Below are 14497 nucleotides of genomic sequence, written 5' to 3' on the forward strand. Positions count from 1 at the left end.
TCCTCACTTGTCCAGGGATCTACTTTCGTCTGCTGAGTCACAGACGAGTGACAGTTGTGTCATCATATTGGTGCGAATGTTGCACACAAAAGGCATCCCAAAATGGCTTCCCAGAAAACAGATTTTTTAATTAATTAAATTAAATTATGGGGGGTTTTACATGCCAAAACTGCTTCCTGATTATGAGGCATGCCGTAGTGGAGGACTCCGAAAATTTTGACCCCCTGGGGTTCTTTAACGTGACCTAAATCTAAGTACATGGGTGTTTTTGCATTTTGCCCCCATCGAAATGCGACCGCCGTGGCTGGGATTCGATCCCGCGACCTCGTGCTCAGCAGCGCAGCACCATAGCCACTGAGCAACCACGGCGGGTACAGATGTTTTGAAGGCATGGTTGGTGGAAACGCACCAGAAGTCTAACTCCCTTGGTATTAAATATAGAAGTGCAGAGTGAAGCAACGGTAGCAACAACAGTCACCTTTTTTAATAATGAAATCATGGTTTTTGCACGTTTCTTCCCCTAAAGTACTGCAATCTGGGTGAAGTTCCCAAATATTGCTAATCGCATTAGAAGGTATATGGGGAAAAGGAGGAGGCCCAGATTTCGGTATGTTTATACTTAACCTTTTTCTGACCACCACTTGAGTCACTGGGCATGCGTCATTGGGTATGTGCCCAAATAAACAACTTGGAGTACTGGGCATGTGCAACTAGGTATGTGCAACTAGGTATCTGCTACTAGGTATGTACCTATTTTACGTCAATCCCCCAGAACAGGTATGTGCCACATTTTAAAAAAATATTCCTTGAAAATTAAATTGGTGCTGGGTCGAATTGAATGCACATCACACGGGGTCCTCGAACACAGCAGCCCAAAGCTTTAGCGTGCTGTGCCACGAATGTGCGAGGGCAGTGAGGGAGCAATTCTCAGCATTCACGAGCATTGGCACACTTCTCGGATGTCACGCACAGACTTTGTGGCACTGCTGCTAGATGGCACAGCATGTTCAGAGGCCAAGGCACAGCATGTGCCTTGGCAAGTTGTACGAGCGAATCGTGACAAGGAGGCTACAACAATACATGGAAGATGAAGATCTGTATCCCCACAGTATGTTCGGCTTTCGCACCAAATTATCAACCCAAGACGTCCTACTACAAATTAAAGAAGGGGTTCTAAGCAACATCCCCTACAACGGAGAAAACATAATAATGGCACTCGATGTCAAAGGAGCATTCGACAACGTCAGCCACGCGGCCATCCTCAAGGGACTGGACGATCTCAATAGCGGACGAAGAATCCACGGCTACGTGACAGCGTTCCTATCAAACAGAACAGCCAAGGTGGGGTTAGGAGACCTGCGGACAGACAAATTCCACACGCCTAACAAAGGAACCCCGCAGGGATCCGTGATCTCACCGATCCTTTTCAACATTGCAATGATTGGGATAGCCCGGAAGCTGGAAGAGATCGACGGCAGACATCACGCCATTTATGCCGACGATATCACCATCTGGACTAACCAAGGCTCGCTCAGCCAAAAAGAAGAACGACTACAAGCCGCAGCAACATGCGTGGAAAAATGTGTTAGGAAAAGAGGCCTCGCCTGCTCGACGGAAAAGTCAGAGCTCCTGCGAGTCAGAAGAGGAAAACGCTCGGAAGAACAAATCAGCGTCACCCTAGAAGGACAAAAAATACCAGAAAAAGAAGCCGTCAGGATTCTGGGAATGTGGGTGCAGAGCAATCAACGCTGCACACACACCATAAACCTACTCAAGCAAGTGACGGCACAGGTGGCACGTATGATCACCCGCGTCTCGCAAAAAAGAAGTGGCATGAAGGAGGACGACACAGTCAAGTTGGTTAAGAGCCTCATAATCAGCCGGATTACGTACGCCCTCCCATATTACAACACAAACAAAGACGAACGGGACCAGGCCGACGCCATCATAAGGAAAGCGTTCAAAACAGCGCTTCACCTGCCGGCCAACACCTCGACAGAGAAGCTGCTGGCCCTCGGACTCCACAACACGTTCGAGGAGCTCAAAGAAGCACAATTAGGGTCGCAGCTACTCAGACTCCAGCAGACTACCACGGGCAGAGAGCTCCTAAAGAAACTGGGGCATAAAGAAATTGAAAGGAAAGAACAAAGAACGGCAAACCTACCCGATGAGTATCGCAGTACCATCAAGGTAGGGTCCCTGCCAAGAAACATGGACCCGAATTTACACACAGTCAGGCGGAACGCTAGGGCAAAGTATGTAGAAAAATACCTAGCAACCAAGGCGAACACGGTATACACGGACACCGCGGTATATCCTCGAGAACGGAGGGAAAACGAACAAAGAGTCGTCGCGGCAGTAATAGGCTCGGACTATAGGGAAATCGCTTGCGCGTCGGCACGGGATTGTACGGTAACCGAGGGAGAGGAAATGGCTGTTGCTCTAGCAGCTGTGGAGGGCTACCGCACAAATAGATCCCTTATAATTCTAACAGACTCCAAGGAAGCCTGCCGAAACTACATTAACGGCAGAATCGGTCTAAAAGCGCTCCAAATCTTCCTCCGCGCTGGCCAACAGAATAAACGCATTAAACACACCATCTTTTGGGTACCGGGGCACACTGAGATTGAGGGCAACCAAAGGGTAGATAGGATCGCTCGCGAGCATACAAACCGAGCGGACCTAAACAGAGATCCTGAGGACTTCATGACAGTGATCCCAACGTACTCTGACATACTAAATTACCATAGAGGGACGAGGATCAGATATCCCCCGCCTCACAGTACACTCACTCAAGAACAGGCAGTTTACTGGCGAAAGCTGCAGACAGGAACTTTCCCAAATTTACATACACTATACAAAATGTTCCCAGGTCAATACAGGGACACATGTCCGTGGTGTGGCGCAATACCCACACTTTATCACATCACATGGGAGTGCAATACGAATAAGGCATTCCACAAAATAGAAAATCCGAGTGCGGAGCAGTGGGAGAGCGTGCTCTCCAGCGGCGACCCTAGCCTCCAACGGAGGCTGGTGGATCATGCCCGACGAGCAGCCACGCTCAGTGGTGCCCTGGAATAGGGGCGCCAACCATGCAGGCCGGAGATCTTCATCAACCAATAGAAGATCAAGATATCCGGCCCGACCGCTGAATTACTCTTTCTAGGGCAATAAAGTTTACTTCCTCCTCCTCAGAGGGAAGTGCGACAAAGGAGGCCGGCTGCAGTACATGCCTCATGCATTATGTGTTTCTCAGCATTGGCACACACTGACGTGGCAACATTTCAGAGGCCACAAGTGGACTTTGCTGTGGTGCCACTTGATGGCGCAGCGTGTCCAGAGGGAAGCTCAAGAAAGGAGCTCGGCTGCAGTACACGCCTCACACATGATGTGTTTTGGGCTTTTTGCAGTGGCAATACGATGTGGCACTACACTGTTTTAATGCTAATTGCATTACTGTTGACATGCATTAAAAGATAGGTTCTGCTGGAATATTTGTCGCTGTGCAGAGCATCTTCAGTGGTATTTCTTGCGTGCTCTGCATTTCAAGAAGAGAGAGAGGAGTTTCAATAGCAGAAAGGTGGAGAGGTCAGCATGAATGAAGTACCTCTGGCCATGCTACTCCACGCTGGGGAATAGGTTTGGAGGAGCAAGAGAGATACAGGATGTGAAGTGAAAATATGGTGGTATGATGATAAAGTTTATGACGAAAGCTTCACAGTATACAGTTGCTGTGAAACGCGCATATGCATGCTTCACAATACACGTGCCTTCTTAGGCAGGGGTCAAGGCTATTGTACTGTAGCCAGGAAGTCGTCAATAGCATGCATTATTTTCACACCTGTCCGCACAACTGGTGGAACTGTTGTGTTGTACGAGTGGAGACAATGGCTCCTCCAAAAAAGGCAAGTGGGCTTTCATTTAAATTTTCAGCTGTTTTCTCATTGTACAGTGGTGTACAATACTTTGCAGACATGATCGTCTCTGTGTAGCCGCTATCTGTTTGCAATGCCTGAAGCTCCAGGCAGTCAAAATTGAATTGACCCTGAAACACGGTGTCTCTCATAACCCCTCTGTTACTCTGAAGCGTTTACTCAATGACTCATCATCAGGAAACGTGAAATGTGCTTACATAACACATATGTTTCGAGTTTTTGATAATGAATACCGTGATAATTTCACAATGTGTCAAGTCCACACACATGGATAAAAGTGCAATATTGCAGAACATTGATAAGCATCCTCATGCAGAGCAATCGAATTTTAAATGTGATATGTCGGAGTTTCTTAGTGACTGTTGAGCTTCTTAAGACATTTTAAACGAATATTCATGTCAGCTCAGCAGCCTATCTGTTGCACACACAGATCCTTCCACACAAAAGTGAGTAAAGCTTGCATTTGGGCTAGTTGGAATAGCCCTATATTCTGGTAGTGACAAACACACGAGGCCAAATCAGAAAGTCTTTGCTCCTATTTTTTACTAGCCAAAATAAGGTACACACAGGTAATTACAAGTATATGCACTATTTTACGTACTTTACATGTTTCCACATAGTACCCGCACGGGTTCAGACCATTTGTCCCACCGCAGCACTAAATTTGGGGTGCCCTTGCGGTCAGTCAGTGATGCACGCGGCCTCTCCGAACGCTCATTGTCATGCAAGCCTTTTGCAAACTCACAACACCACCACCTCACACTTCTCAAAGAGAGACCCCTTTCCTCATGCGTGGGCTGCATTTCCCTGTTGATTTTCATGGGCGTTCGTCTTTTGCTCCATAGAAAGCGAGTCACACTTCATTGCTCGTACGCAGTGGACATTTGAAGCACAGCTGCCATCTTTAACAACTGACAGCGGTGCCGTGTCACGGAGCTACCGGCAGATAAAGCCAGGCCAGTCCAAGAAAGGTCTACCACTGGAAATGGATATGTTGACTTCGCATTTACAGCCGTAATTTGGCTAAAAAAAAAAAAAATAGGCGCAAGGACCTTCTGATTCGCCCTCTAATTGTTGAGCATATCAATATATCATATCATATTATATCAATCAATATTATATGGTAACGATATGCCATACAACAATTTCATGTGTCACACGATCTTGCACTGTAAAAATCTTGTCACACGAACACGCCCACATTCTCGTTACTGCTTAAGCATAGTCGTGTAAACATGCACTGACAAATCATTAGCAAAAGAAGTACTGTTCAGTCTCCACCCAAACTTATGATGTCATGGACATCACTGTGGTGTTTTTAATGAGTTTTGGAAACTGGGGCAGCATTGCATAATTATCTATTCTTATTTTATCATGCCAGGTGGCCTATTGCACCATTATAACAAAACCATCCAAGACAATGATGAAAAGCAAAAAGAATAAAGAGTGGAATGGACTGTCCAGAATACGGCCTCTGCAGTTTTTAAATTGATAGGTTAAAGTGAAACTATCCCAACAATAACAGTAACTCTTAAAAAGTTGAAAAATCACTGCCAAAGAAGTAGAAGGAAGGTAAATTAGGCAGGACTAACTGAGGGATCAGATAAAGAGATTTTATGCTACTACATAGACATTCTTTTTATATTGTATTCACAATGACTAATTAAGCTGTGTCTTGTACCAATTTAGGTAAACATTCGAACTTTGTAAACATAAAACTAATGTGAGTTGTTCTCACCGTGAACCCATGAAGCTCCAGCATATCCTACACTAAGCAGACAATGCATAAATCATGACAGAATGTTGCATGCCATAATGTAATGGAATCAACAGACAGATCAACAGACAGATCAACAGAAAGAGCAAATCTGGTTTTAAGTTCTCAACTGCTGTTACAGTAAAACTAATTAGATTCACTGTAGCAGTGCGAGAAATGGTGCTGAGTAAGAATGATGTCTACCCGGCTAACAAATCACAGCACGAAATTGCGATGTTTTGTGAACAGAATACACAGCACCTTCCTTATCATACTATGAATGTAGTACATACTCCAACCTTAAAAATGAGCTCCACACCAACCACCTAGCACACTGTTCTTTCCTGTTGACAAATATTGCAGCAGACGAGAAAAATTAGTTTCTCATCCTACATGAGAATGGATGTAATGGCAGCTTTTTTACATGCTTGCAATGAGAGCCTAGAATATAGTTCTTAATGTTGACTGCATGCACTGGCTGTGGTGGGTGCCTGTAACCTAATCACATGCTGTTCCCTCTAAACACGCATCATCATCATCATCATCATCATCGTCGTCGTCGTCGTCCTCCTCCTCCTCCTCCTCCTCCTCATCATCATCATCATCATCATAAGCCTATTTTATGTCCACTGCAGGATGAAGGCCTCTCCCTGCGATCTCCAATTACCCCTGTCCTGCGCCAACTGATTCCAACTAGTACTAGCAAATTTCCTAATTTTGTCGCACCACCTAGTCTTCTGCCGTCCTCTACTGCGCTTCCCTTCTCTTGGTATCCATTCTGTCACCCTAATGGTCCAATGATTATCTAATCTGCGCATTACATGACCTGCCCAGCACCATTTCCTTCTCTTATGTCTATTAGAATATTGTCTATACTATACTATATTATATTACTATATAATTATACTATATATAATTACTATATATAATTACTATATATTACTTCTATACTATATTAGAATATTGTCTATACTCGTTTGCTCTATGATCCAAACAGCTCTCTTTCTGTCTCTTAAAGTTGTGCCTTGCATTCTTCGTTCCATCGGTCTTTGCGCGGTCCTTAACTTGTTCTCAAGCTTCTTTATCAGCCTCCAAGTCTCTGCGCCGTATGTCAGCACCGGTAAAATGCACTGATTGTATACTTTCCTTTTCAAAGATAATGGTAAGCTCCCAATCAGGAGCTCACTATGTCTGCCGTATGCAACCTAACTTATTTTTATTCTTCTCTGAATTTCCTTATTATGGTCAGAGTTCCCTGTAATTAGTTGACCAAGGTAAACATACTCCTTCACAAACTCTAGTGGCTGGCTTGCAATCTAGAATTCTTGTTCTCTTGCCTGGTTATTTATCATTATCTTTGTTCTTCTGCATATTAATCTTCAACCCCACTCTTATACTCTCCCTGTTAAGGTCCTCAATCATTTGTTGTAACTCGTCTGCAGTGTTGCTGAATAGCACAATGTCATCGGCAAACCGAAGGTTGTTGAGGTATTCGCCGTCGATCCTTACTCCTCAGCCTTCCCAGTTTATTAGGTTGAATACTTCTTCCAAGCACGCAGTGAGTAGCATTGGATAGATTGTGTCGCCTTGTCTGACCCCTTTCTTTATAGGTATCTTCCTACTTGTGTAGAATTAAGGTGGCTGTGGAATCTCTGTAGATATTTTCCAGGGTATTTATGTAAGCGGTTACTCCTTGATTATGCAATGCCTCTATGACTGCTGGTATCTTTACTGAATCAAGTGCTTTTCCGTAATCTATCAAAGCCATATAGGGAGGCTTATTGTACTCTGTAGATTTATCAATAACCTGATTAATGACATGTATGTAATCCATTGTAGAGTATCCCTTCCTGAAGCCAGTCTGTTCCTTTGGTTGATTAAAGTCCAGTGTTGCCCATATTCTATTGGAGGTTATTTTGGTAAATATTTTATATAATACTGGGAGTAAGCTAATGGGTCTATAATTTTTAAGTTCTTTAACATGTCCCTTTTTGTGGATTAGTATAATTTTGGCATTCTTCCAGTTTTCTGGGATCCTTGCAGTCAACAGACACTTCGTATATAGAGTCGCCAGTTTTCCAAGCATTATGTCTCCTCCATCTTTGATTAAATTGACTGTTATTCAATCTTCTCCTGCCGCTCTTCCTCATTTCGTGTCTTGTAAGGACCTTCTCACCTGATCGCTAGTTATAGGAGAAGCTGGTGTATCCTGTTCATTACTGTTTCTAAAGGAGGTATTCTGAGTCCTCTGGGTACCCTACAGGTCAGTATAGAATTCTTCCGTTGCTTTTATTATACCTTTGAGATTGCTGATGATATTACCCTGCTTATCTTTCAGTGCATACATCTTGGTTTGTCCTGTGTCAAGTTTCCTTCTCACTGATTTCAGGCTGCATCCATTTTTTATGGCTTCTTCAGTCTTTCTCACGTTATAATTTCGAATATAGCTTATTTTCGCTTTGTTGATCAGTTTTGACAGTTCCGCGAATTCTATCTTATCTCTTGAGTTGGACACTTTCATTCTTTGTCCTTTCTTTATTAGGCCCTTTGTTACTTGGGAGAGCTTGCCTACTGGTTGCCTTGGTGCCTTGCCTCCCACTTCGATTGCTGCCTCTGAAGCCAGCCTCGTTACGGTTTTATTCATTACCTCTATGTCATCATCGTTATCTCGCTGTTCTAAGGATGCGTATTTGTTTGCAAGCACCAGCCTAAATTTGTCTGCTTTTACCCTTACTGGCTCTAAGCAGAACAGTGTGGGACGCCGGGTTTACAAACACTTTACCGAAGTGACAGCACAAGCAAACTACGGTTTTACATATTGACATAGTCGCTTTCATTTATTTGTTTATCATTATCATATTGTCCGTTATGTAAACATTTTCCTTCGTGTTAGTCGATACTCTCTCCCAGTGTGTGTGCGTGTTAGTCTATCCTCTTCGTCACCTATCACGGGTCATCTTTTCCTATTGGTCAGGTGAGTTCTGCGCTACAGACCATGATAGAGTATTCTCTCCAACTTAACTCCTTATAATTGGCTCATTAAGTTATTGCAGGGTAGAAAATGCAGATGTACCTAAACGAGGAAAGTAAGCTGAGGCACTAATGAAACGCACACAATGGAGAACTTGGATACGATCGAGTAAGTGCCAGCGAGTATGAGTGGATCTATATGACGCGTGCTTGGGTTTGTGTATCATAAATGGATGCGAGCATGGACGCGAATGAGCACTCAAGTGTAAGTGAGCTTTAACCTTGCCGAGGTATACCAACTGCAATATCTATTATCTCACGTATAGCACTGCTTCTGAGGATTTTCCGCAGGTTTCTTACAAAGAGAAACCACATCGTAAGACTAAGGCGACGGCGAGTGCGCATGAAACGTACAGTTCCGTACTTCGCCAACGGTCTTTCAAAGTTTTTGTGGTAGCTTCAGCATAGGAATCGACCTTACTTTTTCGCTTGGACACAGTTTCACATTTAAATTTCAGGGATAGTTAATTTTATTATATTATATAGATACCTACGCGCCTGCCAAGGCACCCTGGGTTTCGTATTAAGCACCAGAGGTTGAATCCTCGGTACACATTTCGTGAATAAAACAACCGCGGGTTAGTTACCCGACACCATCAGGTAATGATGTCAGGAGATCGATCGTCAAAGAACTCACCTGAAGCTTGGAAGTGTCCAGGTATGAATTGTTGAAGTACTCCTTGGCAGCAGCGGCCTGGGCCTCATCTTTGAATCCCACGAAAGCAAAACGTCGGAAGACACCTTCTTTCGTGTACTTGAGTTGCAGATCGGTCACCGTTCCTTTGGTAGAGAAGAACTCCCGAAGCCGGTCTTCTTTGATCTGCATGCGAAAGTAATTTCACGACGCGATCGATAAGTGTCACTGGAAAGAAAAACCCATCGGGCAGAAGAGATTAAATCCAGATCACACCTTTTTAGGAAGATTTTTCACGACAATTCGAGACATATCGAATGTGAAGTGACAGCACTGCTCAACCAAAACAACACCACATGCTGAATCCACGCTCAAGAGCAGGGGGCTGACATATTGAAGGCCAGCAGAGTAGCATTAAATTTTGAAAAACTCAAAAATAAATTACAACTAACTTTAGATATATTATTAAAAGCATGTATTAAAACAATTGAGGCTTGACTGGTTATTTTTTTATTGAAAATTAAAAGCACACAGTGTTTTTGCTGCGTTCCTAATCCGACGGTCGACGAGCCATCCGTCTGCACATCGCTTGAGATTGTGCTGTGTTCGTGGTGTCGCCGCCGTGTAGCAAGTTTCGGAAGCGTTGAAAGCTGTCATCTCTGCAACGAGGGCGGCAAGAACGCCGCGAATAAACCGCACTTCTCCGGCGATGTGCACGGCTGGCGGACGGTCCTCTGCAGGAGCTCCTAGCGCTGCGACGTGATCTCAGCTGAGCCAGGTATGTTGTGTAGCACGACGCTCAAGTTCGCGCCTGCGGCTGTTACCATGTAAATATTGACCCGTGGCGACGGCAACAGCAGCTGCATCCGCGGCCCGTGTTCCCCTCTGTACAGGCCGGTATACATTAATTTCACTTGGACGACTGTTTACCTGGCCGAGTGTTTTTTTTTTTTTTCTTTTCCCGCCGCCGAGTGGAGCGGAGCGATAAACGAAAGCGGGGCGAGCGGCAGTTTGACGTTGCCACACGCGCTTCGGGTTGCTCCTTTATCGCCGCTTTTTGCGAGATCGCAATCGACGCGGCGTTATGTTCGCCCGCAAGGAAACCTAACCCGAAGATATTGCGCCGCGATTGTTTGTATCGCGTAATTTCTGCGGCCAGTGATGCATGCGCGGTGCGCACCGACTCTTTCGTGCGCGGTCGTCGTGCGCGGTCGTCCGTGTCGCAGAGAATTGCGATGAATGAAGGGTGCCCGCATTAAAAGTTGACGGTGATTTCGCAGTTCCGCTCGTGACGTAAAACGCTGGATAGAGAATGCCGCGCGAGTCTGTGGTCTCGTATATCGCGGATGTAATTAATTGCTTCTCTTATAGACACACACATCGCATGAATGCCGGCCGCGTGCACTTCCGACGATAGATACTTGGCGCTTTCGGTTTTGCTTAGCTTATCTGTAAACAGGATAACGTTGTGGCTCAGAGGGTACACGAAATGCGTGCGCGTCAAGCAGTTTGACGCAAAGCGGTCGCTGTCGTTTCCTTGTCTCTCTCTCGTGGCGTCAAATCTTATCACATCTCCGCGCTTTTAGATACCAGAGCCAATGGAAAACGAAAACCTAACACGAGGCAGTGCGTATTGCAATACCGCCCGTATATATGTTTGTGCAGTGCATAATATGGCTTTTCAGTGGAACATGTAGTTATTTTTTTCATAAATTTAGAAACATAAATCTGACATCAAGAGCGGCACTGCTTGCCAAGTTACATTTTGTATCGCAGAAAATGAAAGGACCTTCAGCACTTTCTTTTTCTTTTGACTTGATGTTTTCAAATTTAAACAGCTTTTGGAATTATTAATTCCTACCTACTTTTAAATTGTAATGACAAACTTAACATTGCCACGGCTCAGATTATCTTTGTCATGTCGTGAACACATTCTTATCAGAGTTCTCATTTTTCCTGGGGCAGTTGTGTTGTGTATTGGGAGTTCAAATCGTCCACATCTTTTTTTTTTCCCTTCACATAAACGATGATGTACTTCCATTTATGTTTTACTGGTCACCATGCAATATCTGCCAGGCAGAATTGAAGCATACACAGGCTTTATGTGGAGTTATCAGTTGTACAAGTTGGCAGGAACAGAAGCACACAGGGATTCTTTAGTCTTAGGCAGCATATTTGTTCAGCTATCTGCAGTATGCCTGCTTGGCCCAATGTAATCTGAAACACTGCTGACTGGTACACTTGTGATGAATGTGATCTGCAACATTGGAGCTCATGGCTAAAGGGGCTCCAAGACTGTGTCTTGGAGTGGCGCCGACATACGAAAAATTACACATACGAAGAAGTAAACACAGTTCTAATTGCTCGTATTTAGTAAGCTGATTTTTCGTATGTCACAGCCGCCATGCAGTTCTGGAGCCCCTTTGACATGGGTACTGGTGTTCCCACTCATATTGAACACCACTGTACATCACAGCCGCGCAATTAAAGGGGAAAAAATAACCCCAAAGTTCACATGTAACATTACAAACTGTGTTATTTCCCTGACAAGTACCAGAGGAGCACTTGGTGATGTAATAGCTCACTAGATTGAAGTTTTCCTATTGGCTTCAAATTTCTGATAAAGCTTTGCAACAATTTCAATGTCAGTACCCTTGATGACCTCATTTTGAGCCTGCCTTTGACTGAGCTTTCCAAGATGCCAAGATAGGTTACGAAGTGCTTATAAGAGTGCTGTAATGATGAAGACCTTGATTCATATACATACTATCCACTGGCAACCATCATCAGTTATTACAACAAATTGCGACCCTGCTCTGGGGAACACAACAGATAAGTGCACTGCACTCTGCTGTACCTCTGTCACACGGTCAGTCATGATTGGCTCCCGTCTGCAGCTTGTGCAATGGAGCTTATCGTGACTAAGAAATTCATTCCCAATAGCAGTCAATCCCAATTGAAAGTGCCCTTTATGACGGGGATACTACTTCTGCTTTTACCTCTTCATTACATCCGTAGCAGCGAAGAACCTTTGATAGCTCAATTTCCAACTACAAATTTCCATTTTCTTTTGATTGCCTGCAATGAATATTCAGTCAATTTCACTACGTGATTTAGCATAGGAAAAAGTTTCAAGTACAGTTGGGCCTTCTTTTTTTCTTTTTTTTCATGTGTGCCTATGATTTTAGAAGATAAATGTATAATCTGCATGCCATAGGTAGTCCGCACCGCGTGAAATTTCAACCTACAGGCAAGCATTGTCTGCAGATTATATTTAGGAAAATATGGTAAACAGAGCTGACACACACACACACGGTGAATCCTGCTCGTGAGCGCATCATTTATTGTGCAAGCTGGGGCCTACTTGAGCTGCTGCTGTTGTTAGCTGCAGTAAGAGAGCCCATTGAAGCGTAGTTGTGTGTGACATGATGGCACCTGTACTTGTCCCACGTAGTGGGAGAAATGTCATTGCTGCTGTATTCCATTACACATTTGCTTTTAGTGGCCTGACCTCATCCATGCCACGCGTCTTGTATAAATTGCTGCAACTGTGGCCTTGTACAAGAATCCCACTTGTACAACAAAGAACAACGTTTTCAAACCTTTCAACATTCCAACAGATTGGCAACGCTTTTGTAGTGAATGTGCCCCCACTCTTCAGGCGCTGACAAAAGTGGTATACTCCACGCAGCGGGAGCTGGAGCAGCGGCACACTGCATCGCGACGCCATCTACAGGCGGCATCTGGGATCGAGACAGCCAATGGGTGCCCTTTATTATCGGCAGACATGATCCCAGATGCTGCCTGTAGATGGCGTTGCGGTGCAGTTTGCCGTTGCTCCGGCTCCCGCTGCGTGGACTGCCTGTACATTAAGTCATCCTGTAGGCAGTCACCCATCTTTGTCAGTAGATGACAGTGCCGGTTTCTGTGTTTTCTGGCCTCACTTCGTGTACGCAAGATCATTTGCACAAATGCCTGCACACCCCTGAACTCTGCCTTCCATGCTAGACCAATGGCTATGGCATTGTGCTGGCGAACTTGAGATCATAGGTTTGATCCCGGCTGTGGTGGACCTGTTTTGATGGGGGGTTAAATGTAAAAATGCTCATGTACTTAGATTTGGGTAAACGTTTAAGAACCCCAATGGTCAAAAGCGATCTGGAGTCAATCAATCAATCTTTATTATTACATAAAAATACCGTACAGATAGAGATATAGAGAAGGAGGTCCCATAGTTAAAACTGAATTGATAGTGGGTGTCTCCCCGCTACGGCGTGCCTCATAACCCTATTGCCGTTTTAACACACAAAACCCCGGAATTCAATTTTTTAGTTTCACCTCCCTAACTATATTTATAGTGCTTTAAAAATGCCTGAGAAATTCTAGGAAATTAAGTGCCATTGGCCATTGCTGCAAGCTTTGCCTGGCATGTTTGGAGTCTTGTCTTTTGCGTGTGTGTATGGCATGTTGGTTGCCATGATGACTGCATCAGTCTGAACACATGTGCAGGCTGTCGCCTTATTCAAGTAAATGCTATAAAAAAAATTTATGCAGGGAAGGGACTTTCACATAAGGAAACTCCTAACATGTACCTGCTGAGAAACACAACATAGCAGCAGGTCTGGTGAAAGGCAAAACAACAGCAGCGGCCGTTTTGTGTTGTCCTTTATTGGTTCTGTTGCTGCACTGTTTTTCTTCGAATGTCGCTCAACGAACTAGCCCAACTTTGCAGTCTTGTACAGAATATTTACTTGACTCTATTGCAATGCTACAAAAAAAAAATAGTTTTACTTAAAGGTAAACTCCATAGCTGAAGAGAAATTTGTCTCAGTGGAGATTAGGTCCTTTCCAGGGCAGTCCATTTATTATCTAAGTTAATCATGGGCCTGGCAGTTTCTAGTGCAGGGCATAATTATACCACAATGCAGACTTTAAGCTTGAAACAAAGGACTTACTCCACCGATTATTGCAAAATGTTTTAAGGTGTAGGGAAATTCATCTGAGCAAATATTGCCATTAAAGAAACCGGTGGGCCATTAGACTTACAGAATGGGTGTCAAGAGAAGGGAAGCGCAGTTGAGGATGGCAGAAAACTAGGTGGAGTGATGAAATTAGGAAATTCGCAGGCACAAGTTGGAT

At 44.3% G+C, this 14497-nt stretch overlaps 2 protein-coding genes across 2 annotated transcripts in view; one reads left to right on the forward strand and one right to left on the reverse strand.

The window, feature by feature from the left end:
* The window catches only part of LOC142576495 (putative RNA-binding protein 19), a 120534-nt gene extending 110786 nt beyond the window's left edge, over positions 1–9748 (reverse strand). Inside the window, exons 1-2 of the mRNA XM_075686644.1 lie at positions 9635–9748; positions 9362–9544 (exon numbers count right to left, since the gene is read on the reverse strand). Of these exons, the coding sequence (XP_075542759.1) occupies positions 9362–9544; positions 9635–9670 (219 nt within the window). The 5' untranslated portion in view covers positions 9671–9748. The remainder of the gene's footprint in view (positions 1–9361; positions 9545–9634) is intronic.
* Positions 9749–9905: 157 nt separating this feature from the next.
* LOC142576493 (ubiquitin-protein ligase E3B) overlaps positions 9906–14497 on the forward strand; it is a 110156-nt gene continuing 105564 nt past the window's right edge. Inside the window, exon 1 of the mRNA XM_075686643.1 lies at positions 9906–10136. The gene's annotated coding sequence lies outside the window, so the exon portion shown is untranslated. The remainder of the gene's footprint in view (positions 10137–14497) is intronic.

Source organism: Dermacentor variabilis, chromosome 3, assembly GCF_050947875.1.
Source record: "Dermacentor variabilis isolate Ectoservices chromosome 3, ASM5094787v1, whole genome shotgun sequence".
Taxonomy (NCBI): domain Eukaryota; kingdom Metazoa; phylum Arthropoda; class Arachnida; order Ixodida; family Ixodidae; genus Dermacentor; species Dermacentor variabilis.